The sequence below is a fragment of the Cydia fagiglandana genome, chromosome 21, assembly GCF_963556715.1.
Source record: "Cydia fagiglandana chromosome 21, ilCydFagi1.1, whole genome shotgun sequence".
NCBI lineage: Eukaryota > Metazoa > Arthropoda > Insecta > Lepidoptera > Tortricidae > Cydia > Cydia fagiglandana.
Window position 1 is genome coordinate 4,962,173 of NC_085952.1, and position 24,141 is coordinate 4,986,313.

At 39.4% G+C, this 24,141-nt stretch overlaps 2 protein-coding genes across 2 annotated transcripts in view; both read left to right on the forward strand.

Moving 5' to 3' along the window:
• LOC134675171 (protein phosphatase PP2A 55 kDa regulatory subunit) overlaps positions 1–24,141 on the forward strand; it is a 228,153-nt gene that overhangs the window by 101,875 nt on the left and 102,137 nt on the right. The window lies entirely within an intron of this gene.
• LOC134675365 (zonadhesin-like) lies at positions 355–22,575 on the forward strand. The gene is made up of 8 exons (XM_063533577.1): positions 355–403; positions 3,840–4,043; positions 4,348–4,557; positions 5,204–5,416; positions 9,440–9,622; positions 12,434–12,646; positions 20,953–21,126; positions 22,202–22,575. Exons 1-8 carry the CDS (start codon positions 355–357, stop codon positions 22,483–22,485), a joined length of 1,530 nt encoding a protein of 509 aa, XP_063389647.1. The 3' UTR covers positions 22,486–22,575.

Here is a 24,141-nt window from a genome sequence, read left to right on the forward strand (position 1 = left end):
TGGAAAATCATCTGTCAATTAGAAATGTATATGAGTAAACAAGATTTAGGTACCTGCTACCTACCCAATCAATAGATATAACCGTCTCTTGCCAATTAACAATTGTCAATGTAGGTATATGCCTGGGCTCTGATTTGGACTCTTTCCGAATTTATTATGTATGAAAGGTACTTAATTAACGGGTGATTTTCGGAATTACCTCAGTATTTTCATACAAAGTGTTTGTTGCCGACTGTATTACCTGCATGTTGATTTAAATAAAGAAGGCAAGTACACAGCAAGGAAAATAGCGAAAATAAACACCGCTGCATGCACGGTGTTGCTCAATCCGGTTCCAAAGGCAGAGGGGGCAACATGCTGCGGACTATACTGGTGTTAGCTATGGTCGGGCTCTGTGGAGCAGGTACGTGTTATTCTTATTGTATTATGTGTTTTAGGGGGGTAATTATAATTACTTACATTTTTGCAAGACACTTACACCTAAGAGGGACAGGGAGATAAATAACAGAAATAAGTACATTTATAAAAATAAATAATCCCCGGTATGCGGAGTTTCAATCAAATAGGGATTAACCCACGGTACAGTCGCCATCAGATATATCGGAGCGGACATGGCGCTCACAAATATCTGAGCACGCCTCCATTGTCAAGGCGTTAGAGTGCGTGTTCAGATATTATGAACACCTTGGCCGCTCCGATATATCTGATGGCGACTGTACAAAACCATGCAAGTATACATTTTCCATTGCAAAACAAAGTTATGTAGGTATTAAGTGTTTACTTTACCTAGCTGTCTACATAGGTATTTTTCGACTATGTTTCAAGGTTATTGATATCTATGTTTAGATTTAACCTTTTGGACGGCAATGACCGATATAATATGTGCACCGTAGGTTCAACGCCAAAGACCGATTAATCGGTCACGGACCACAGAGCAACATAGACCTACGTGTATATGCATAAAGTTCAATTTCAGTTTTGACACTTCGGTGACGTGGCGTCAGCGTGACAGCTTTTATGTCTGACACTGCGTCGAAAAGGTTAAAGCGATGTGGCAAAAATAAGGACTTGGTTTACCTCGTATTCTCATATAAGTATACACCGTGAAATTTTAGTGGTTGTTTTCCCGCAACGAAATGATTCTGCTATCGATATACAGTCGATGTGTAATCTTTTTTTTAAATAATGTTAAGAAATGCCAGATTTATAAATGTGTCGAACGAAACTCGAAAGTGACCTAACACCAGTAGCAGCAGTAGTAGCACTTAATTCTTTTGAGTGAATGAAACAAAATAACCTAAAAAGTAGTTCCATTTATTTTTCCTTCACACATTTTACGTGCAGTTAGTTTGCAGATCCTTAAAAGTAAATATAACAAGTTAAGATCAAGCTTTTAATGATCAAAAACTTAAACAAACACTTAAACTTCCCGATACCGCAATAATTGTTCGAACTGCAATCCGCCACGTTCAATACACAATCACCTCTGCCCTGTGCATGTGCTGGCGTTTGAAACTGCTCGTGGTTAAGCAGCCGCTGTGTTGCGGCGACAATTGTTCGTCCGTGTGGAACTTGGGGGTTTAAAATCCCCCGAAGACGCAGCGACTGTAAATGGTCCGGTTCCGCGTAAAGTCGCCGGGCGGCGTGGGAGTCGTAGTTAGCCCTAGCGTACAGCTGCACCATCTTTTACTAGAAATCAAACTAGAAATAGCAGTGATGACATTGACAGGATCTGTTATTACGTTAGTTTAATAAGCGAAGAGGATGTAATTATTCGATTTACCAAAGTTGACACAACGTAATGGCAATCATCAAACTAATAAAAAGGTTTTATTTCAACTGTTAATCGTGAAGGAACAGTCTAAGTAAATTTTAATTTCAGTTGTCAAACAGTAAAGCACTCTAGCCTGTTACACAGTTTAAAAAAGTAACATGTGCTTGTTTATTTGTTTATCTGTTTACAATATCGGGAACTGTCGTCGACTTGCAGTTTTAGTGTGTTACTATATTGTTTTTCGCTTATTCGAGTTTAGGTTATTTTTTTGTAAATTTTTTTTTGGAAAACAGTTTATTTATAAGTTTGTCTATCATAATTCGAAAGTACTACCGATAGCAAATCGCCCTGCCGCGGGAAAACAACCACTAAAATTTCACGGTGTATGTACCTACCTACAATACAAGTGTCAAACTAATGTCCCAAAGGCATGGTAGCACTGGTGGGCGCCATTGTCATCCAAAACTATGCTACCACTTACACGAATGAGACGAAGTTAGATACCGAAGTTAATTAAATGTGACGTCCCACGGTCAAAGGTACCTTATGGCGGGTATGGAGTTATGCATACCCCAGTAATCTACAATAAATAAGCTATCGATAACACAAAAGATCAACCTCCTAAGTTGCGTAGTTACAGAGATATGATTTTTTGAAAATAATGTTGTGAAATGAGCAACTTTACGATAGAGAAGTTTTAAGTTTAGCCGCCTAAAAAACTATGTTCCTGAAGTAAGTTACATAGTTGACTACAAATAATAATACCTTATATATCTGAGATTAAAAAAATGTTGCGACTTGTTCTGTAATGCAAATAGAAACCTTTGATATCGACTGATTTATGTGTATACTAACCAGTCTCTTGAAAATAAAGTTTTATTTCATTTTCACGATTGATTGCAATGAGCTCTCAAGATTTAAATTTTATCTATTAGAAAACGACACTAAGAGACAGTTTAAGCAAAAAACAATACCGATTTAGAGGTGAAAATGTATTTTCTGACTTTTTCATATAAAATCAGAAAATTGAATATTTTTACTTTTAATGTAACACACAGTCAATTTTTCTGAGCACATATGAAAGATATTCTGTCATTCAAATGAAATAAATCCTAAAACCCCAACTAAATACTATATTTAACCCCTTATGCCACTTTAAACTTACATAACAATAACAGTATTTGCTCCATACATTTACGAAAAGGTACCTTATGGAAATAAATCTAATAATACATCACTACAAAACATCAATCACATTGAAGCTTTTATCTTTTATGAATAGAAAATATTAATTTAAATTAAACTGCCACAAATTTAATTGGTTCTTCGTCATAATAATCTTAAAAAGGACCAATAATTTGTATGTAATGAAAAGTTACCTTGTGGTTAAGTTACATGATGAGGCATGATGATGATGGAACAGTTAGAATAAACTAATAATATTTTGGGGTAAAGATGTTATAAATCGTCTATTTCTTATCAATAATATATTTTGGTTGCCATTGAAGACAAGCGGCATTGAGGTTCAATGACCTTAGATATTCCATAAGGTAATGCGTCGGGTATTGGCATTTTTCAGCAAACCAATGGCTGATTTATTGCATGCGACCAAACCAAATGAAGATTATTCTAGTTAAGAAAGACTTGACGAGAGTAACTTTAGTATAATAGAAACAAACAAGAAACAAACAAAGCTAGGCTAGCTGCTATAGGCGCCCCAACCAGAATGAAATTATCAAATTAGTTTTGCAGAATGCTAATACAGTTCTCTACCAAACTTCTTTTCCCGTATTGACTAGTTTTTTTGGAAAATTTCAACCTTTTTTCCATAAGGTACCTTTTTACTAAACTCTGAGACGACGTTACTAGGCTTATAACTAACTTATAACAAAAATAAAAACAGGTAAACAAACGTTACGCATTAAGGTTTGAGATCACACAATAAAAAAAAATTGAACATTTTTTCACCTCTTTACAAAACATTTCATATCTCCGAAACTAGAAACCCTCATAAGGTACCTTTTCCCGTGGAACGTCACAAATTTTTATTAAATCTTCCTCATAGATTATGACATACAATGCGACGCGTCACAACACTTGGTCGTCGATTGCCGCCAACCCTGTCCTCCAGAAAAGACATGCCAAAACAAGGACGACCCTATACCGCCCTGTGTGCCTCCTATGGGACCTTGCAAGAAACAATGTGTGTGCGAAGATGGCTACGCGAAAAACCAGTGGGGAGGGTACTGCATCACTTACGCACAGTGCGGTAAGTTGTTTGCAATACGAATTTGTACAACACATGACACAGTCAATGACGTTGTTTACTGGGGTAGAGAAAGTTGCCGTGGTGGAATTATCGATCGCAGCGCGCCCTCACGAACGGCAAAATAGGGTGAAACGCCGGAGTGGGTTTAGTGGGTAGGGCCAAATCCCCCCCCCCCCCCCCCCCTCGCCAAGAGAGGGAAAAGGAGCGGCGAGTCCCACACTCGTGCGTAGTTCCCGCTCCGTCAAAAAAAAAGGGTAAACAAAGTTTACAGAGTTTAGTCGTTATTTATGGTCCTGCCTTGCAGATAAATGTCCTGGCAACAACCAGTACTTCGCCTGCGACGGGCCATACAGCCAGAACTGCACGGGTAGCTGCCACTGCACCGATGGCTATGCACGAGACGCTAACGGTACCTGCGTGTCTACCGCACCCCCTCCGGTTGACAACCACCCGCCACCGCCTCCACTGATAACTCCTTCGCCCCCTGTTACAGCACCGACGAAAGGTCCAATAGGTAGGTACTACCGTACAGAAAGGAAACTTCCTACAAAACCGAAGTTTGACAGCGGTTCAGGGTCGAATCATGCTATCCCTTTCTAATATGTGGCACTATCCCTTTCGGCTATTTAGGGTGGTGAAAATTCAAGCCATTATCTTATCTGTGGTCGTGCACGCAAAGGGACGTCAATTTGTGTCAATCCTAATAATTGCTCTGAGCAATGCTGAACCGAACGGAGCCGAGTTTACCCGAAGTCAGGAGTTTCGCACCCCTGGCAAGAGTACCTAGATTACGACCTGATAGACTTAATTAGCCCTTACTTTACAGGACAATAGCCTTTGAGCCATAGACAATAGCCTAAATGGTTCCTAAAAAGATAATGTTAAATGTTGTATTAATTTAACATCACCATGCTTTGATCTGATGATGGAGACCGAAGAGGCATAACAATTAAGTGATAAAACAACGCAACAATCTTGAACTAGTTGAAATAAAGTACCTATATAATAGGTACCTATTTAAAAGAATATATTGATTTAAACTAACACAATTTTCACTCATACTTTTAACTATACATATAACTAACACGGGACTGACGTTTCGAACGTGACGTTACGTTCGTGGTCACAGGTAGACTATGTATTTTTTCCTCTATGCCCAGGTCCCAAGCTCGCATGCGACAACGCCACCCGCCACGAGACCCTGGCCTGCAGATTCGGCTGTCCACCAGAACCGTCCTGTCTAAACCGGCACCGGCCGCCTCCGTCCTGCGCCCCGCCGGCGCCGTGGCTCAAATGCACGGATCAATGCGTCTGCGCTAAAGGTTATGTGAGGAACAAACCTAGTGGCGTTTGTGTCACGGAAAAACAGTGCGGTAAGCGTTCCACGTCTACCTTCTGTAGCCGCCTAAGGCCCAAGATCCTACCTATATTATAGTACTTATTCATCATCATCATATCAGCCTGAAAAAAAAAGTAAAAGCCAGAGCACCTGCGGCAATACAATATAATTAATCAAATGGTGTGCTCACATGCCCGCAATGTTCGCGAACTGTATTAGTAACAAGATCGGCTACGTCAGCCACTTGCGAGCACACCAGAGACAGCAACGGAGTTGATAGCAGTCGCCGTGGCCGAATCGGCCGTGGAGTTATTATTATCAGCCAGAGGACGTCCACTGCTGGACATAGGCCTCCCCAAAAGAGTGCCACAAAGACCGGTCTTGCGCCACACGCATCCAGCGGACTCCCGCGACATTTACAAGGTCGTCAGTCCTTGTGGGTGGTCTACCCACGCTGCGCCTTCCAGTACGTGGTCATCGGTTCTACGGGCAACGTGCCCCGCCCACTGCCACTTAAGTTTAACCATTCGGAGGGCTACATTGATTACTTTAGTTCTGCAGTCTGTGTTAGGACCTTGGCCTTACGAGGCTATTCTATTCCTGTAAAAACAATCCCACCAAAAACATAAATGTAAAAAAGGAGAGCCAAGTTCAATACAAAAATTATGCTTGGCTGTGGGGCTCGCCGCAAAAAGAATGGAGATCTAAATGAGTGCCACTACCAAGTTCTGTGCAAAATCCAAATATGTATTTATAGGAACAAAATAACATTATAAACAAGTATTAAACTCTATTTCTTTGCTTTATTGGATACCTATAACAATTGCTGTTATTTAAAAAAATGTGAGATCTTAAAGTAGGTTAGATTTGACTTGGCCAGTTTTCATTATATCAATCATTTTATATATATTGTAATTCTGATAAAACCTGACCAAGCCAAATCTAACCTACTTTAAGATCTCACATTTTTTAAATAACAGCAATTGTTATAGGTATCCAATAAAGCAAAGAAATAGATTGTTTATACGACAACGGTTTCACTCACTTGAATTTTTAGTCGCTATTGGCGACATGTTAATATCGATCAAAGAAATAGAGTTTAATACTTGTTTATAATGTTATTTTGTTCCTATAAATACATATTTGGATTTTGCACAGAACTTGGTAGTGGCACTCATTTAGATCTCCATTCTTTTTGCGGCGAGCCCCACAGCCAAGCATAATTTTTGTATTGAACTTGGCTCTCCTTTTTTACATTTATGTTTTTGGTGGGATATCAATACTTTTTGTAAAGAAAACTAGGCATGTATTGAGATTTAATGTTTTTTCTTGTGTTTCCGCTGTATGGTTTTTACTTCTGTTCTTTGTATAATTATGTGGTGCCGCGCGCCGCCGACGACACACCGTTGGCCGGTTGTTTAGAGCGTATTACAAGTTTTTTGTATGGGGACACCACTTATTTTTGACTAAACTTTATTTTAATATAGCAAATATAATAATACATATATTGGGGTAGTTTCAAATATCTGCTTGTAACGGTTCCAACGCTACAATAAAAAAATATTTTTTTGTATGGGGACCCCCTCTATTTTTTAACTTTTTTTTTATTTTTAGATTTTTTTCTACGCTTACACACAATAACCGAGCTGGATTCCAAATTTCATCCTTCTAGGTCATCTGAAAGTAGGTTAGGTTTAGGTACTTATATGTCAGTCCCAATAAAAAATGGTTTTTTTGTATGGGGACCCCCTCTATTTTTTAACTTTTTTTTTATTTTTAGATTTTTTTCTACGCTTACACACAATAACCGAGCTGGATTCCAAATTTCATCCTTCTAGGTCATCTGAAAGTAGGTTAGGTTTAGGTACTTATATGTCAGTCCCAATAAAAAATGGTTTTTTTGTATGGGGACCCCCCCTATTTTTAAACTTTATTTTATTTTTAGATTTTTTCCTACGCTTACACACAATAACCGAGCTGGATTCCAAATTTCATCCTTCTAGGTCATCTGGAAGTAGGTTAGGTTTAGGTACTTATATGTCAGTCCCAATAAAAAGTGGATTTTTTGTATGGGGACCCCCCCTATTTTTTAACTTTATTTTATTTTTAGATTTTTTCCTACGGTTACACACAATAACCAAGCTGGATTCCAAATTTCATCCTTCTAGGTCATCTGGAAGTAGGTTAGGTTTATTTTTTTTTTTTTTTTTTAATTATTTAACAGGACCTTTCTTTATACATTGGTACATATCGGCCCTATCAAGTCCGATTCTTATAGCTTCAAAGAATATGCTAATTACATCCATATAAGTGAATATTTAAAAAAAAAAAACCTATTTGAGAATAACTTCAGCCAATCTACCGTATTTGTGCCGAGTACGATGTTGGGTTACCAAGAATGTGTTTTCAAAGCACCGATGTCGTATGACCGAAGCTTGGCCGAAGTTATGAGCGCCTCCCTAAGGGCGCGATTTCTACTATTATTTATAATTAAACATAGATAACATATTTAAAATATCGCCGCCCTTCACGACGTCTAACACAAATGACACTACTTGTTCAGTCAAAAAACTAACTACAGCCGTAACTTTACATTCCAATGTCTGCCTTGATAGACAGATCTCTTTAAGTTTTTGAAGTATCTCCAGGAATCTCGTGCTATTTCTCCTCTTCTCTTTCTCATCTTCACCCTCTTGTTTACCTTGATTTACCGATGGTACAACCGGTTGCTGAAGGTCACATTTGGGTTCCTGTCTGCGCTTCCTTGCCTTGATTTTTTGCCTTTCCTGTTTGTTCACCGGAGAAGAAGGTCCAGCTAAGGGAAGAGCATTTTTCAGTTTTGTAGTTTGTCCTCTTCCTTTCTAATATTTGGTGTATAGACTACTGCACTAGATTTTTGGGATGTTAAGGCATCCCGATACGACGTATTCGTATTTAACTGGGTGTTATCAATCGCATCGCTTGGTGACTCGGTAGAGGTGCTCTTTTGCTCGTAGTAAAGTTCTAGGGCTTTCTTGTATGTGCAGAAGTGTTTGCTCATAATCGTTCTTAGCTTCTTTTCTTTCAAGAAAACTGGGCATGTTTTACTAAGTGCCATGTGTGCGCCTTGACAATTGGCACACGTCATTACTTTAGTGATGCAGTTCTGATGGTTTTTTCCACACTTAGGGCACACAATTTTTTTGGTCGGACATGTACGCGCTCGGTGGCCAAATTTCCAGCACCCCGAACATTGCGAAACTGGGAATATATAGGGCTCTACTTTAAAGCGACAATCATACGCGTACACGTGAGACGGGAGGGAAGTCGCCTTAAAGCATACACGTATGGCTTCACTCTTAACCCATTGGCCGTCTTCATTAAGTCGATTTAGGCGGCGAATTGCCAAGACTACCTGCGAGACATTAAACTCTTTCAGCAGTTCCTCCTCCTCTATATCTAGGTCAATATTTCTAATCAGACCGAAACAGTACTCAGCTTGATTAGACCACTGACAACTCATCTTCTCATTATTAAATGCCGGACAACTTATTAATTTTTCAGCTTGCGTTCTGAGAGAAAACTGTATAAGTACCTTGTACGCGCCTTTGAACTTTACTCTCAAAATGCCACTAATGTTTTCTGCTCGTAGCATTTTTGCCATAGCAATTTGTTTGGGTAACGCTTCTTTTGACGTAAGGGCAACCTCAAACTCTTCTTTCATACCTTCAGATTCGACATTACCTTGTGTTGAGAGCTGAGGTTAGGTTTAGGTACTATAAGTCATAAGTCAGTCTTAAAATTTACGACTTTTTGACCTTCATACCTTTATAACCGTTTGAGCTAGCTTCATGAAATTTGGGCTTCTAGATATCCTTATGGATATAATTAAACACACGTAGTTTTATGTGTTTACGTCAAAGATGTTTTGAGTTATAGAAGGGTCAAAAGTGGCACCAAGTGGTTCGTGTAATATTACACTCGGCGCTGGCTAAGCCAGTTCCTTTGCTTGAACTTGGCTTGACACGCTGCCGCGTGTCTAGATCCTTGCCTGCATTACTTGCCTTGTCTATTTCAGACAAATGCCCCGGTGAAAACGAGTACTTCCAGTGCGACGGAGACAACGAACCTAACTGCGATGGCCACTGCAACTGTTTATCAAACCACGTGCGAGACAAGGACGGCAAATGCGTTTACGTCGATCCCACGTCGACTCCGAAAGTGGACCCACCACCTGTTACTACGACAGAGAAGCCACCATGTGAGTTTGAAGTTTATTTTCAAATCCCCTAAAATCGAGGGCGATGGTAGCCGAGTGGATATGACGTCCGTCTTTTCAATCCGGAGGTCGCGGATTCAAATCCTGGCTCGTACTAATAAGTTTTTCGGAACTTATGTACGAAATATCATTTGATATTTACCACTAGCTTTTCGGTGAAGGAATACCTCGTGAGTGTCGTGAGGAAACCTACATACATCTGCGAAGAAATTCATAGGTGAAAGTCTCCAATCCGGATTGGGCTAGCGTGCATGGGGACTATAGCCCAAGCCCACTCGCGCATGAAAGAAGGATTCCCTATAAACTGTTAACCTTGTCCCGGTGTTGCTCTTGTTGTTATGTTGTTGACTATAAGACTTTCCGGTCGCTGCTACATCTATTGTCACTTGACTACTGCTGCTACTTAAAGTACTGATAATGCCGGCTACATACGTAAAGATAAATCGTTGCGATAAAACTGTGCAGTCCGACTGTGCAGATAAATCGAACCGATTTGTCATACACACGGTTCGATTTATCTGCACAGTCGGACTGCACAGTTTTATCGCAACGATTTATCTTTACGTATGTAGCCGGCATAATTCGGCTACTCGATGCTAGATGTCGACTATGAAAATTAGTCTTTTTGTACCAAAACTGATGTATGGAGTGAGCACTCTTGTCTTACTATATATCTCTATGCCCCATCTAACCTTACGTAAGTATTAATTGTACCTCATGATATGATTACCACCAGGCCCCAAGCTCTCATGCGACACCACCCGGCATGAGACCCCAGCTTGCGTACACGGCTGTCCCCCCGAGAAGTCCTGTCAGAACCGCTTCTGGCCCCCCCTACCCTGCGCCCCGCCTGGCCCTGAGATACTGTGCACGAATAAATGCGTCTGCGACGATGGCTACGTGAGGAACGAGCCTACTGGCGTTTGTGTCACGGAAGAGCAATGTGGTAAGTCTAGATTCCTTTTTCATGCTCTAAAAGAGAGTCATTGTTGTTCTAAAAGGCGTGCAGAAAATGATACGTTTCTGCACTAGAGCATTTTAGGTTCCAAGTACGATTTTTTTTTACGATAAGCTGTTGTAATTTGGGTATAAATGAATTTGTTCTACAATTTCCATTCTGATATTTGACACCCCATTGCAAAAATAACGATACTTTTGCCTAAATTGTTAATTGAAAGTACCCTAAAAAATACTATAAATATTTATACTTAGTCATGTTTTTAAAAAAACACATGCATTTTACTTTGCTCGTATTCGAAACGAAAAGTATAGTGTTTAACTCGGGTAAAAGCCATCATTTCAGCCTCGGACTATAGGCGCTCTCACTGCGTTCGAGCGCCAAACTACCTCGGCAGGAATAAGTGCCTTTCGTCCCTTGGTTAACAATCTACTATTCTATTGTTCATTCTCAAGCAACCAGACCATTGTTAGATCAAGAAAAGTCAGCAATGATTTTAACCTCTAGCCGCCCATACGTCAAACCTTGCCAAGCAAAATGAAATTTTATTTTGTCAACACAAAGTTCAAATTAGAATGGAACGGGAGACTTTTTTATAGGTCTCTGGGCGGCTAGAGGTTAATAGCCCACGCAGAGCAAGTACGTGTTATTTTAAACGTCAAAAGTCTATGAAATTCGTGGTCCAACTCTATCTACTTCTAATTTCAGACAAATGCCCCGGCGAAAACGAGTACTTCCAGTGCGAGGGAGACAACAAACCTGACTGCGACGGCCACTGCTACTGTTTATCAAACCACGTGCGAGACAAGGACGGCAAGTGCGTCTACGTCGATCCCACGTCGACTCCGAAAGTGGAACCACCGCCTGTTACCACAACAGAGAAGCCACCATGTGAGTGCGAGTCGGTTGTAGTTGATCGAGTTGTAGACTTACCTACAACCCACCTATGCCCACTTGCACCATTCCACTAACCCGGGGTTAACCGGTTAAACCCAAAGTTACCATGGTTACCAGTAGTACAATTTGACAATGGGTTGACGGTTAAACCGCTTAACCCCGGGTTAGTGGGATGCTGCAAGTGGGCCTTACAGATGTAGTGCATACTTAATTTTTTTTCCATTGTATTTTCTCGGAAACGTTCGTATTTATCATGCTTCTTCAGTCAACCTCAGTAGCTACTTTTTGTAGCGAGACTGACTAAAATGGACACGTTCCTACGTTTCCGAGAAAATACTATAAAAAATAATTATACTACATCTGTACTTATACTTTGTATCTATAGGTACTTAAATAAAAGTAAACAAAAAATTTGTACCTACATTTTCGGGTAGTTGTGACGACCGGTCTGGCCTAGTGGGTAGTGACCCTGCCTATGAAGCCGATGGTCCCGGGTTCGAATCCTGGTAAGGGCATTTATTTGTATGATGATACAGATATTTGTTCCTGAGTCATGGCTGTATTTTATGTATTTAAGTATTTATACATTATATATATCGTTGTCTGGGTACCCACAACACAAGCCTTCTTGAGCTTACCGTGGGGCTTAGTCAATTTGTGTAAAAAAAATGTCCTCTAATATTTATTTATTTATTTATTTAGTTGTAACATTTATTGGTTAACCAACCTAATACAAAATCACCTGGATCGGTCACTGATCGACCTGACTAAAGACTACATTATTTGGTCATGTAATGTTTTCATCTACCTTCAACTGGCTTACGAAGCCATTTGAGCTTTTTTAAATACTTAAATATATCTACATACTTTTTATAGTTACAAAGATGATCATAAATTATGGGTAAAGTTATAATTATAACAAGCTTATTTTCTCCCAGGCACGAAGCCCCTATCTTGCGACAACGCGACCCGCCACGAGGTCCCGTCCTGTGTCTACATCTGTCCCCGGGAACCAACATGCGAGAGCCGAAACTGGCCTCATACCACCTGCCCACCCCCCACTCTGGACCAGTGTTTAGAGAAATGCGTCTGTGATGCAGGATATATAAGAAACAAGCTTAATGGTCAATGCATTAGTACAGAACAATGTGGTAAGATAATATCTGTTATCTTATCTATGAAAAGGGACCTTATTGTCGGTGGCGCTTAGCCTAAGCGCGCACCACCATTTTAATTTTTGCGACACGATTTTTGGATCGCGCTGTAATTTATCGCAGAAAATTCACTGCGCGCACTGCGATGAAAAGTCGACGATTTGTTCATTTTCGACATGGATTTCGTACCAGTCGCTTGTCGTGAAACAATATGCAAACGCTGTATGACTTTGAGTATTTATAGCAAAAAGGTGATCTCCTTCTATTTGTATAATTAAACGGTCAACATCTAGCGTCTCATCATATGACTCCATTGGAGAAGCAGGTTCCGATATGTTGACGCTTGGAGAGCGAAATGCCGACTGAGGCAGAGGCGTAACTAGGGGGGGGTTGGAGGGGGCACGTGCCCCGGGCGCCGTCCAAGGGGGGGCGCCAAAATGGGCAAAATACCTCCCATAGAAAATAGACCAGCCAAAATGTAGGACACAGCCAAATTTTTTTTCACGACTTTCCCTGGCAACGGAAATGCAGTTATTTTTGGCCACCCTGTATACAGGATGGTCCAAACCTTGACCTCCAATAATTTTTTTTAGAATCGTCGTCGTGGGTTTATCGGAATACAGGGCGTCCCAAGACTATAGGACATCAAGGGAAAGTACTTTAAATATCGTAGATAGGATATTTTGCTGAAAGAAGACTTTATTTTAATTTAAAAAACAATTTAAGCTGCATTCATAGATTTTTAAATAATTACATGGTTGAACCGGGAATCCAACCCGCTACACGAGAAAAAAAAATCAGCCTGTAGTTTTATTATACCGATCGAAAGGATTCATGCAGTTTAAATTCTTTTTTAAATTAAAATAAAGTCTTCTTTCAGCAAAATATCCTATCTACGATATTTAAGGTACTTTCCCTTGATGTCCCATAGTCTTGGGACACCCCGTATACCCCATGTATGTTAGCCGATTTTTCGTAGTTTACGAGTTTGTTAAGAAATTCCTGGGTGCAGCTTTGCTTTGCTTTTATGTCTTCTAATAATTGTTCGTGGTATTTGCACTGATAACATGAAATAGCGATGGGGAAGTGACCGGACAAAAGAGGACTTTTTTTAAAGAGTTACTAATTTGGAAGCTTTCCACCTCAGTTCCTTTGACCGGCGACTCTCAAAAATTTGGACAATTAAGTATCATTTTTTTGACCTTTTAAAAAACTTAGGGTCTAGCTGTTTCTAAAATAACAAAAAGTCCTTGAAATCGCTTGTATTTTTTATTTATTTAGGTAAGGGCAATATCTAAGCTTGACATGCTTGAACGTAAAAGTTTGTCTTTTTTTCCCAACTCAGCGAAGTGAGGATGCTGTTTTTTTAGCAACTGCGCCGTTTGTCAAGGATTATGTTACAAAAAGGGACATTTAATAAAGTTCAATACTTTTTTTTATAAATTAAATTTTCACCCCGGAATTTCTTAACAAAAGTTAAAAGTAATAAAAATCATAATTCGAAAACTACGAAACGTCGGCTAACATACATACTTATTCTGATAGCCCACAGCGTGAGAAATTTAAAAAATTTATGGACGTCAAGGTTTGGGCCACCCTGTATAAGACATGCCGTGCTAACATCGCTCGTTCTGTGATACTAGAATGTCGTGAAAAACCTGTGTCAGGTATTGAGAGCATTCTATCCAGAGTTTCGGTGTGGGATCGGGACAATTTAGTCCAATTCAATCCCACCAAGACCCAATTTTGCGCGTTTAGCGCTAAGAAAACCTAATTTTTCAAGGCACAAGCCTTCCCATGTCAGGGAGTATTGGGAGCCTCGGTGTTGACATCTCCATCAGTGACGTCCAATGATTTCGTAGCCACCTTGCTGGGTAGGCTGCGCTCGTATCGCAAAAAACTCGGTGTGCTCAATAAAGGGAGGCGATACTTTACTCTGGGGTAAACAGATCCCATTTATTGAGTACTGCTGTCACCTTTGGGCAGGAGCATCTGGATGCCACCTTGGACCCTTCAAATCAGTTCAAAGGTGCGCTGTACCTATGAATAGTCTACGATCCCAAACTCACAAGCGATATTGAACCTTTAAGTCTAAGGAGATCTCCAAAAAATAAGTGTGTGATCCTCCACAGCCGGACCACCTCGTCCGATTGCGCTCAGTTTTTAATGGCGAAATGTACCTCTAATGTACTTCATGTACCTCGTCGGAAATTGAACGTACCTCTGTAGTTTGGCAGATATATGCGTTTAAAAGGGGTCCGGCTGGGGAGTAAAATCTGCAGCCGGACCACGCCTGGATCCGATCATATCTGTTATTTTGAGATATAATTTAAATATCAGATGAATGTACCTGTTACGTACCTCCGAAGAAATCGTTTTTTTATTTAAAAAATGGTCTCATAAATGAATTTTCATACATTTCATTTTTTGAGTATACGCGTAAGCGCCTGTCAAAAAATAATAGCAACATAGTAGAAAACAAATGTTTTCAATTCGGGCAAGTCGTCTAACGCGTCAACTAGATACAAATGTGGGTGGTTATAGGGAGTGTTTTAAACCGACACGAGTTGCGAATTACCTTTTCGCACGTGTATTGTACAACGTTTTACAGTACACAGCAACAAATTCGCAGAGATGTTGCCGCTATACAACAAATACTAAAAAATAATAAAATAAATATTACGGTGGGGCTCCCATGCAACAAACGTGATTTACTTTGCCTCTTTGTGCGTAATTTATAAATAAATATTAAGTATACGGACATTCTTATAGTAGACCGGCCAGCGAAAGAAAAGTGTTCTAGAAATCGATTTCCGCTCATATCGTCCGGGATATGGGTGAATATGGTATCAATGCATTCAGTGTAATGCCTTGAACCCAAATATATGAGATGACAAGCGCGAAAGTGGTGGGGATAATTGCTGTGACGTCATAAAGTCGGCAGTACAAATATATAACGTACTGTAACATTTTCAATACTTGGTCTAACAAATTATTAGAAAACGTTCAAAAATTTCACAAACCACAGTTGACTTCGAACTGCTATAAATTGAAAATGGCTGAATGGATTAGTCCAAAATACATACCAAATGACTGTGAATATCCTCTACATAATGTTAAAAAATTATTAACCAGATATATCAAAAAATAAGAAAAGTATATCAAGTTGGAAAAAAAGTGTAGGTCTCACAGTGTTTTATAGAAGCCAAAAAAGTGACATCCTCATTTTATTGCAAATTACTGAAGTTTAGATCATTACAAATGCGAGACTAAAATTCCCGCGTGTCCAATTTGCGTAGTTTTTGTGTAATAATTTTTTGAAAATCGTGTTTTAGGCACCCGGATATAACGAAAAACTTAAAAATAATTGCAAATCGTTTTATGAACTTTCCGTTGTTTAGTATTATTGGATAAACCGTTTGAAGACGCAAATTTAGAGGCAATTGTGACATCTCTAGGTATATTGGTTACAAAGATATTAATGAATTTATTGTTTTTGGTTTTTATTTTTTTTCTTCCATGTTCCGCCGTAGTAGGAGCCCATATTTGTATGACAGCTTCATTTATACGTCTTCTATCTACACTATTTTTTACAAGACCTAATTCCGTGGAAGATTGAATTTAAAGCCAATTAAAATTTTCGGTCAGGGCTGCCACTACCAATATCCGGGTTCAGCCGGATATAATATTAACGCTGTATACACAGTATAGCACTTTTATGGGTGGTAAAAACAAACTTTAATATGTTAATAAAAACCTACACATATGAAATAATAAGTTTTTTTAAGATTTAGTAATTTATTAGCTATAGATAACTTACAAATTCTTCCTCTTTATAATTAGGGTAGATAATATTTACATTTTGGTCGTTAGCTGTATGACAGTCAACTACAAAGAGACGTATACACTTTTGGACCTCATTACCATGCAGTAAGGTGAAACATTGCTGTATATATCTGTTTTTAGTCGGGTCATCATTTTCTACTTCGAGGCTCTCTGCCCCATCTTGCACCTCGTAATAACTGTCGTCTGGACAGAACTCGGATGTTGGTGTTGGGGTTTCCTCCTGAGATTCCTATGCCTGTGGTGATTGCGGTGCTTTCAATAAAGCTACTGCGGCAGATGGTAGGGGACGTTTTTTAATATATTTTATTCTCTGTGACATCTGTTGTTCGGAAATTACTGGATCTGATGAGACTAGTGCTCTGTGAAACAAATCAGACATTGTTTTTATCCTATCCGATTTCCGAGTATGGTGTTCTCGATCGTGACGCCAATATTTGTTCCGTGACTCTGCTGCTTGCTCGGAAAGCATACCAACTGGAACAGACGAGTTTCGAATGATTGCAGCGCCATGGGCCAAAATTTTATGTATGGTGACTGTCATAGAACACCATTTGTAAGTATTGACATATTTTTGGACTAGTTCTTTACAAAAATTGCCAAACTTCTCTGCGTCTATTGGAAGACCACTCGACAATACAACTTGAACTGTCTGGGGATCGTCCAGAAGCCACTTCTCTAAGCCAAGGATGTTTGCAAATGCTTCACGATGTTTGTCAGACAAAACTGTTCTCGCGGTATTGCCGTCATTAGTAGTGCCACTATTGAAACGTACTGCCCTAAATTTAAATTCCAATTATTAAATGTTTAAAAATTAAATTAAATAAAGTTAGGGTCAAGTACGAGTTGGAGTTGCACATTGAGGACCCGTGTCATCGTACACTGTATGACATGGTAAATTTTTTTTAGACCCTTCGTGTGCGAACCCGACTCTCACTTGCCTGATAGGTACTTACTAAATCAGTTCTCGAAGCAGTGGGATCACATTTTCTTCCATATGAAGTCGAAACCAGATATCCCTAAGAAAATGGCGTATAAATAAAAATACCGAAGTGCCAACCCTAGCGGCCGGATAACCCGGATATAGTGTTTCGATGATTACTTGAATGTTTCACGGAATTAGGTCCTGTAAAAAATAGGGTGGATAGAAGACATATAAATGAAGCTGTCATACAAATATGGGCTCCTACTACGGCGTAATATGGAAGAAAAAAAATTAAAACCAAAAACATTAAATTCATTAATATCTTTATAACCAATATACCTAGAGAAGTCACAATTGCCACTAAATTTGCGTCTTTGAATGGTTTAACCAATAGCACTAAACAACGGAAAGTTTACAAAATAATTTGCAAATTATTAACGTTTTTCGTAAAATCCGGGGGCCTAAAACACGATCTTCAAAAATTTATTACACAAAAACTATGCAAATGACTAAAATGAAATGAAAAAGACTATGCTAATGAAAAAGACTACTAACTAAACTCGTGTCGGTTTAAAACACTCCCTATAACCACCCACATTTGTATCTAGTTGACACGTTAGACGACTTGCCCGAATTGAATACATTTGTTTTCTACTATGTTGCTATTATTTTTTGACAGGCGCTTACGCGTATACTCAAAAAATGAAATGTATGAAAATTCATTTATGAGACCATTTTTTAAATAAAAAAACGATTTCTTCGGAGGTACGTAACAGGTACATTCATCTGATATTTAAATTATATCTCAAAATAACAGATATGATCGGATCCAGGCGTGGTCCGGCTGCAGATTTTACTCCCCAGCCGGACCCCTTTTAAACGCATATATCTGCCAAACTACAGAGGTACGTTCAATTTCCGACGAGGTACATGAAGTACATTAGAGGTACATTTCGCCATTAAAAACTGAGCGCAATCGGACGAGGTGGTCCGGCTGTGGAGGATCACACAAAATAAGTGTATAAATTTTAAAATGGTCGGCAACGCGCATCATGTAACGCCTCTGGAGTGTATATAGACGTCCATAGGATGCGGTGACCGCTTACTATCAGGTGGGTCGTAAGCTTGTTAGCCACCGATGTACTAAAAAAACACTTATTTGTCTCAATTAAAAGTAAACTTTAATAAGTAAAAAAGTAACCCTTTTGTTAGTTCATTTCGTTTGGGAGGGGGGGGGGGGCGCAAATTTGGTGCCTGCCCCGGGCGCCATATCCTCTAGCTACGCCACTGGACTGAGGTCCGGGGTGCGATTTTATTATCGCAGTGCGCGCGGGGCCATACAACTCCGTATGCTGCAATTCACTTTGCGACAATCGCGTCGCGAGCAGTCGCAGAAAAATGTGACAAATCACAATTTTAAAATCGCTGCGATTTTTTTGTCGCATATGCGCGCACTGCCATATAAACACATACGTTACATTTCTGCGACTAAATTATCGCGCGACAAAAAGTCGTGGTGCGCGCTTGGCCTTACGCGATGCTCCGATATAAATATATACAGGGTGAAATTTAATTCACTGGCCAAATTGAAAGAACCGAAAGAGCTCGAAAAAATATTAAACACGTGTTTTTTCTTTTAATACTGCTCAGTACATTTTTTTCGAAATAACTCATCATCAAGTTGTCCTAAAAACCTCGTACGTTATGGTGAACCGACAACTACCCACTACACCCGCTTCTCTCTTATCAGTTAAGGTCATTGACACCCCGCCCCTCCCGCTGTTTGCAATCGCGTCACCAATTATGAACCCTATTGCAGCGAGATTACCTACATAAGTTGCAAATTTTTCCTTTCATATTAACGGGCTTAGAACCGTTAAAATGCAAAGGCAACCCATTTTTAATCTAAAATGTTATTTCTGACTAATGATTATTAACAAAACGTCCGTGGCTTAAAAACAATGAGTAAAAACTAGGTCAGGAATCTTTGCATTCAGGCGTATTTAAAAAATTTAATCAACTTACGTACATTTGATTAAAAATCGACGCAATTAACGAAAGTCCCACGAGATGGTACTCTTGGATTCAATCCTTGTCTGCGAAGGCGTGGAACGGATTCCATTTCGTATAATCTTTGTGCACCACGTAAACACTCACCACTTAATAAATAACACCGTACCACTTCGTAATATTCCCGGTTCGAAAACATTTTTTTAACCTTAGTACGCGCGCGATTATTATTTTCAGGTTGGCAAGTGACGAGTGACTAATCATTTATGCTTACCGTTATGTTTACCGCTAGCGCGGAATGGTTTAGTTTAGACTACCCTCGAAATTGATAAACCTGCCTACCATCGCCAACACTAACTGGGTGGACCCTATTGCAACGATTATAAGGTTTAGTGAAGGTCAGATAAGGGTTTTGCTGATGTTGTTGTTAAAACCTACTATTAGGTTTGTTTACATTTGTGGTAATAGGGTGACCACGACTCGTGGAAAATATTTAAAAATTGAAAAATGAAAATTAAAAAAAAGTGTACTCTTTTTTTTCGCTAAATTGATTCCTTAAGTGTAACCTAGTGCCGGGAATGAATATGGCCAGTGATTTAAATTTCACCCTGTATGTATAATGCCGCGCGACGCTGTGCGGCGTAAGCAACCAACCAAAATTGTGTTTTTAGTTTTAAGATATATTTTGTAATAAATATGTATGCTAGTTTTAAGGTATTTATCTATGGGCCAATAGTAGCCTGAAAATATGTAAATGTTTTCATTCATTCATTCATTCATAAGCGCCATCAACAATAAGGTCACATACACCCTGTCGTTTGTGCTTTTCCGCCAATCCGGATAGAATGCGTCCAAGTCGTATAATCGTTCGTCCACTTTACCCAAATAATTGAACTACAACTCCTATGGAAATTGCAATAAGATTCAAAATGAAGTAATGGATATTTTTTTTTTTAGGATGTGTGTGGTCCCGTGGTCCGTTCAACTCGCCGGCACTCAGTACACTACGGTTACCGAGTGCGGGCGAGTCGAACGCTACAGAACCAGTCTAAAATGTGTCATCGAGGTGCGTAACAAAGGCGCGTTATCAGAGAGCGCACCTACACTGGTTTTTTGAGCGTTGGACTACTTGGCCCGCGCTCAGGTTTCAAATAGAATTTTGCAGGTAAGTAGCACGTGCGGTTTTACTTAACAATAGCACAGAATAAATAATAGTACTAGGTACAGAAGACTCACTCTCTAACAAAACGCGTCTGTTACGATCAGCACAGGTATGGCCGCTATAATTATTTATAAATAATTATTAATTAATTATAGGTGGCGACAGCGCCACGCGCGGCTTATGGCAAACCCCAAAATTGGGGTCGAACGGATGTACGTCTAGCTACCTGTAGCAAAGCGACGAAATCGCGGAGTCAGCCACGCCTGACAATAGACAAAAGATTAGCCGTCGGGGCCAATTAGAAATCTACAAACTATAACGCCAAACTAATTATGTATCCTAAATAGTTATCTTTTCTTCCAGACTTATGTTCTGGCGACAACGAGTACTTCGAATGCGACGGGGAATACGCAGAGGACTGCGACGGGCACTGCTACTGCTCATTTGGCTACGCGCGAGACAAGGATGGCAACTGCGTTTACGTCTATCCAGCTTCGCCTCCGAAATTACCGGATCCTCCCAAGGCAGAAACAAAAGGTGAATTTTAAACCATTTCGTCGACGCAATGATTGAGATATTTATGAGACAAAATTGACTGGGCACTGCAACCTTTGCGATATAAGGCTACTAGCTTTAGCCCGCGACTTCGTCTGCTTGGAATTAGTGACAGCAGCTAAGGGCTTGTACAGAAATCACGCGAGGTTCGATAGGGGGAGGGGGGTCAAGAAAAAATCACGATAGATCACGTTGGGGGAGGGGGGTATAAGGAAACCTCACGTGTAGGTATTTTTCTACAGTGAACGAAACTAAGAAAAAAAACCTACCACATGAGTAGATACTTTTGCTTGGTTTAGGGGGGTATCCAAAAACCTCACCAAATATCACCAAGGGGGAGGGGGGTCAAAATTTTGTGCACAACACAACCCCTAAAGTAGGTATAGCGCCTAGATAATACTAATAGCAATCATTCATGTCGCGCATTGCTTACTTCAATTATTAGGCAATTCATTAACTCTTTCAATTCCACCCCCCTTTGCACTCTCTTCAGGGATGATTTCCGACATAAAAACTATCCTTCTCCGGGACTCAAACTATCTCTATACCAAATTTTAACTAAATCGGTTCAGCGGCTTAAGCGTGAAGAGGTAACAGATAGACAGACAGGCAGACACACTTTCGCCTTATACCGCGTGCATATGTACCTGTATGTAGTTAGGTATAGGCCGTAGGGTATATAGGCATATTGTAGGGAGCATCACAGGAATCCCATGTAAAAAAGCTTGAAAATCAAGCTATTGATTCCCAGTTTGCCTACGAGGTGGCAGACCATCCAACCTGCGTGAACTTTGTTACATTTGGAGATATCCACGGAACCATCAGAGCCTATTCTATGGTACAAACAATTATGAATATAATATACAAATACTTAAATACATAGAAAACATCCATGACCCAGGAACAAATATCTGTGCTCGTCACACAAATAAATGCCCTTATCGGGATTCGAACCCAGGACCATTGGCTTCACAAGCAGGGTCACTATTGTTTATAGTTTCTGATCCCCTGCCCGCCTCTCACAGAGAAGTCTAAAAAATTGTTTTTTACATTTCAGACAAATGCCCAGGAAGGAACGGCAATATCTGCGTCTCAACCACGCTCACTCCTCCGCCGCGTATTTACAAGCCGCCGCCACCTTATCGAAGCCGACGTCACTACCCTATTCAACCAGTGGAAAAGGTTCAAGCAGTGCAAAAAGGTTCAACCAGTGCAAAAGGTTCAACCGGTGCAAAAGGTTCAACCAGTGCAAAAGGTTCAACCGGTGCAAAAGGTTCAACCAGTGCAAAAGGTTCAAGCAGTCCAACCGGTTCAATCGGTGCAGCTTGTTCAACTGGTTGAACATTGTTAGCCGGATTCAGTATCTAGGATATCAAAACAGATCTTAAATGTATATGTATAGGTACTGTAAGACTAACAAAAACAAACCTTTAAAAGAAATATAACAAAAGTATTTTGTATGATGATTAATTTTTATTTTAGTAAATGTAACAATTTTATCACAAGAAATTGACCAGATGATTATCATAGCCTTTGGATTTTTTAATCACAAATCATAAAACAAGTGTTCAGCATTTTATATAGGTAATAGGGTGAATATACAACAGAGAATTTGCTTATCATATTTTAAAAAGGCAATTCTAAACATAGCAAAAAACTTAAATATTATGCTTAAGCTACGACGTTAGGCCCCATCCGCACAAACGCTTTTTCAACATGCGGTAAAAAATCGCTAAATTCGATTTAACGACCAATGCTTAAAGTTGAAAATCCAACAACGCGTGATAATAAACGCCACCGCCATTGTGTGAATAAATGAAGGCTCGGAACCGGTTTTTTCTTCATACATAAATTACCGGTATTATTACGTTCTATGGTTAATTATTTTATTTTTTATGGGACAATCTAATACTACGAACTTGTTACCTAAATACATGACACAGACACGTAAAGAGCATAAAATAATTAAAACTATTGGTCTATTTCGGGTTTTTCAAAGAAACCGGTTCCGAGCCCTGGAATAAATACACATGTATCCATTTGTGTCATTCAAACGCTTTTTTAACGCACGTTGAAAATGCGCTCCTGCTAATGAGGCCTTCGTATTGACATCAGATTATTGGGGGCAATAAAATATCAGCGAGTTCCTATATCGATAAACTTATTATATTATCGATTATTTTTCCGAATACTACCGTGTTTTTTTTGTATATATTATTTTGGAGACGGTGATGAAGTAGATTACACAAAGCACTACAAATTATCGTCAGGTACTCGTCATAACCTTACTTTTTACACGACTGCCCAAACAAAAAGAGTGTATTGTGTTCAGCGTTCATGTTTGTATGTATTTATATATTTATTATAATTAAATACCGCATCAAAGAAGAAATAGCATAATATGATGGTTACTTGAAATGGCACACTTGAAGAAAAACGCGATGATAACCTGAAGTTCCAAAAAATGAAGTCGAATTGGTCCTTGGTACAATTCCTCAAAGGCCTAGCTGTTTTTGATTTAAGCTATTTGATTTATTTTAGTAATACCACTGTATATATCTTGTATGTAAATAAATTCAAATCAAGAGTGAACAGGCACCTTCTGGGCGAGCTCGCTCCATCGTAGGCCACGTCTACGCCTCGGCTAGTCTGTGGCCATGAGTAAACCCATGCATAATAAAAAAAAAAAAAAATGATCTACCACATCTATCCAAAAAGTCGATGTTTATATTTTGTTTGATTATCATATACTTAATATAATTATATTTTTAAGCCTAACTTAACCCTTTATAAGGCATAAGGGAGTCAGAAATTATGCAAAATTGAACCCTATCCATTCGAAATAAAGTTCAAAATCAGGTGGGAAATATATTCCCTCTAACCTATAATGGCTTAAGAGCGATCACTAGTATACGGGAAAATCATTGATAATCGAGTTCATAGATATAGGAACTCCCTATCTGTCCTTTAATATTACCCCCGACAATCCGATACCTT

Bases quoted from the DNA above. Each gene is read 5' to 3' on its own strand.
- LOC134675365 (XM_063533577.1), top strand. From the start codon at position 355: ATGCTGCGGACTATACTGGTGTTAGCTATGGTCGGGCTCTGTGGAGCA. The intron at 9,623-12,433 runs GTGAGTTTGAAG...ATTTTCTCCCAG, and splicing joins TACGACAGAGAAGCCACCAT to GCACGAAGCCCCTATCTTGC. The intron at 12,647-20,952 runs GTAAGATAATAT...CTTTTCTTCCAG, and splicing joins CATTAGTACAGAACAATGTG to ACTTATGTTCTGGCGACAAC.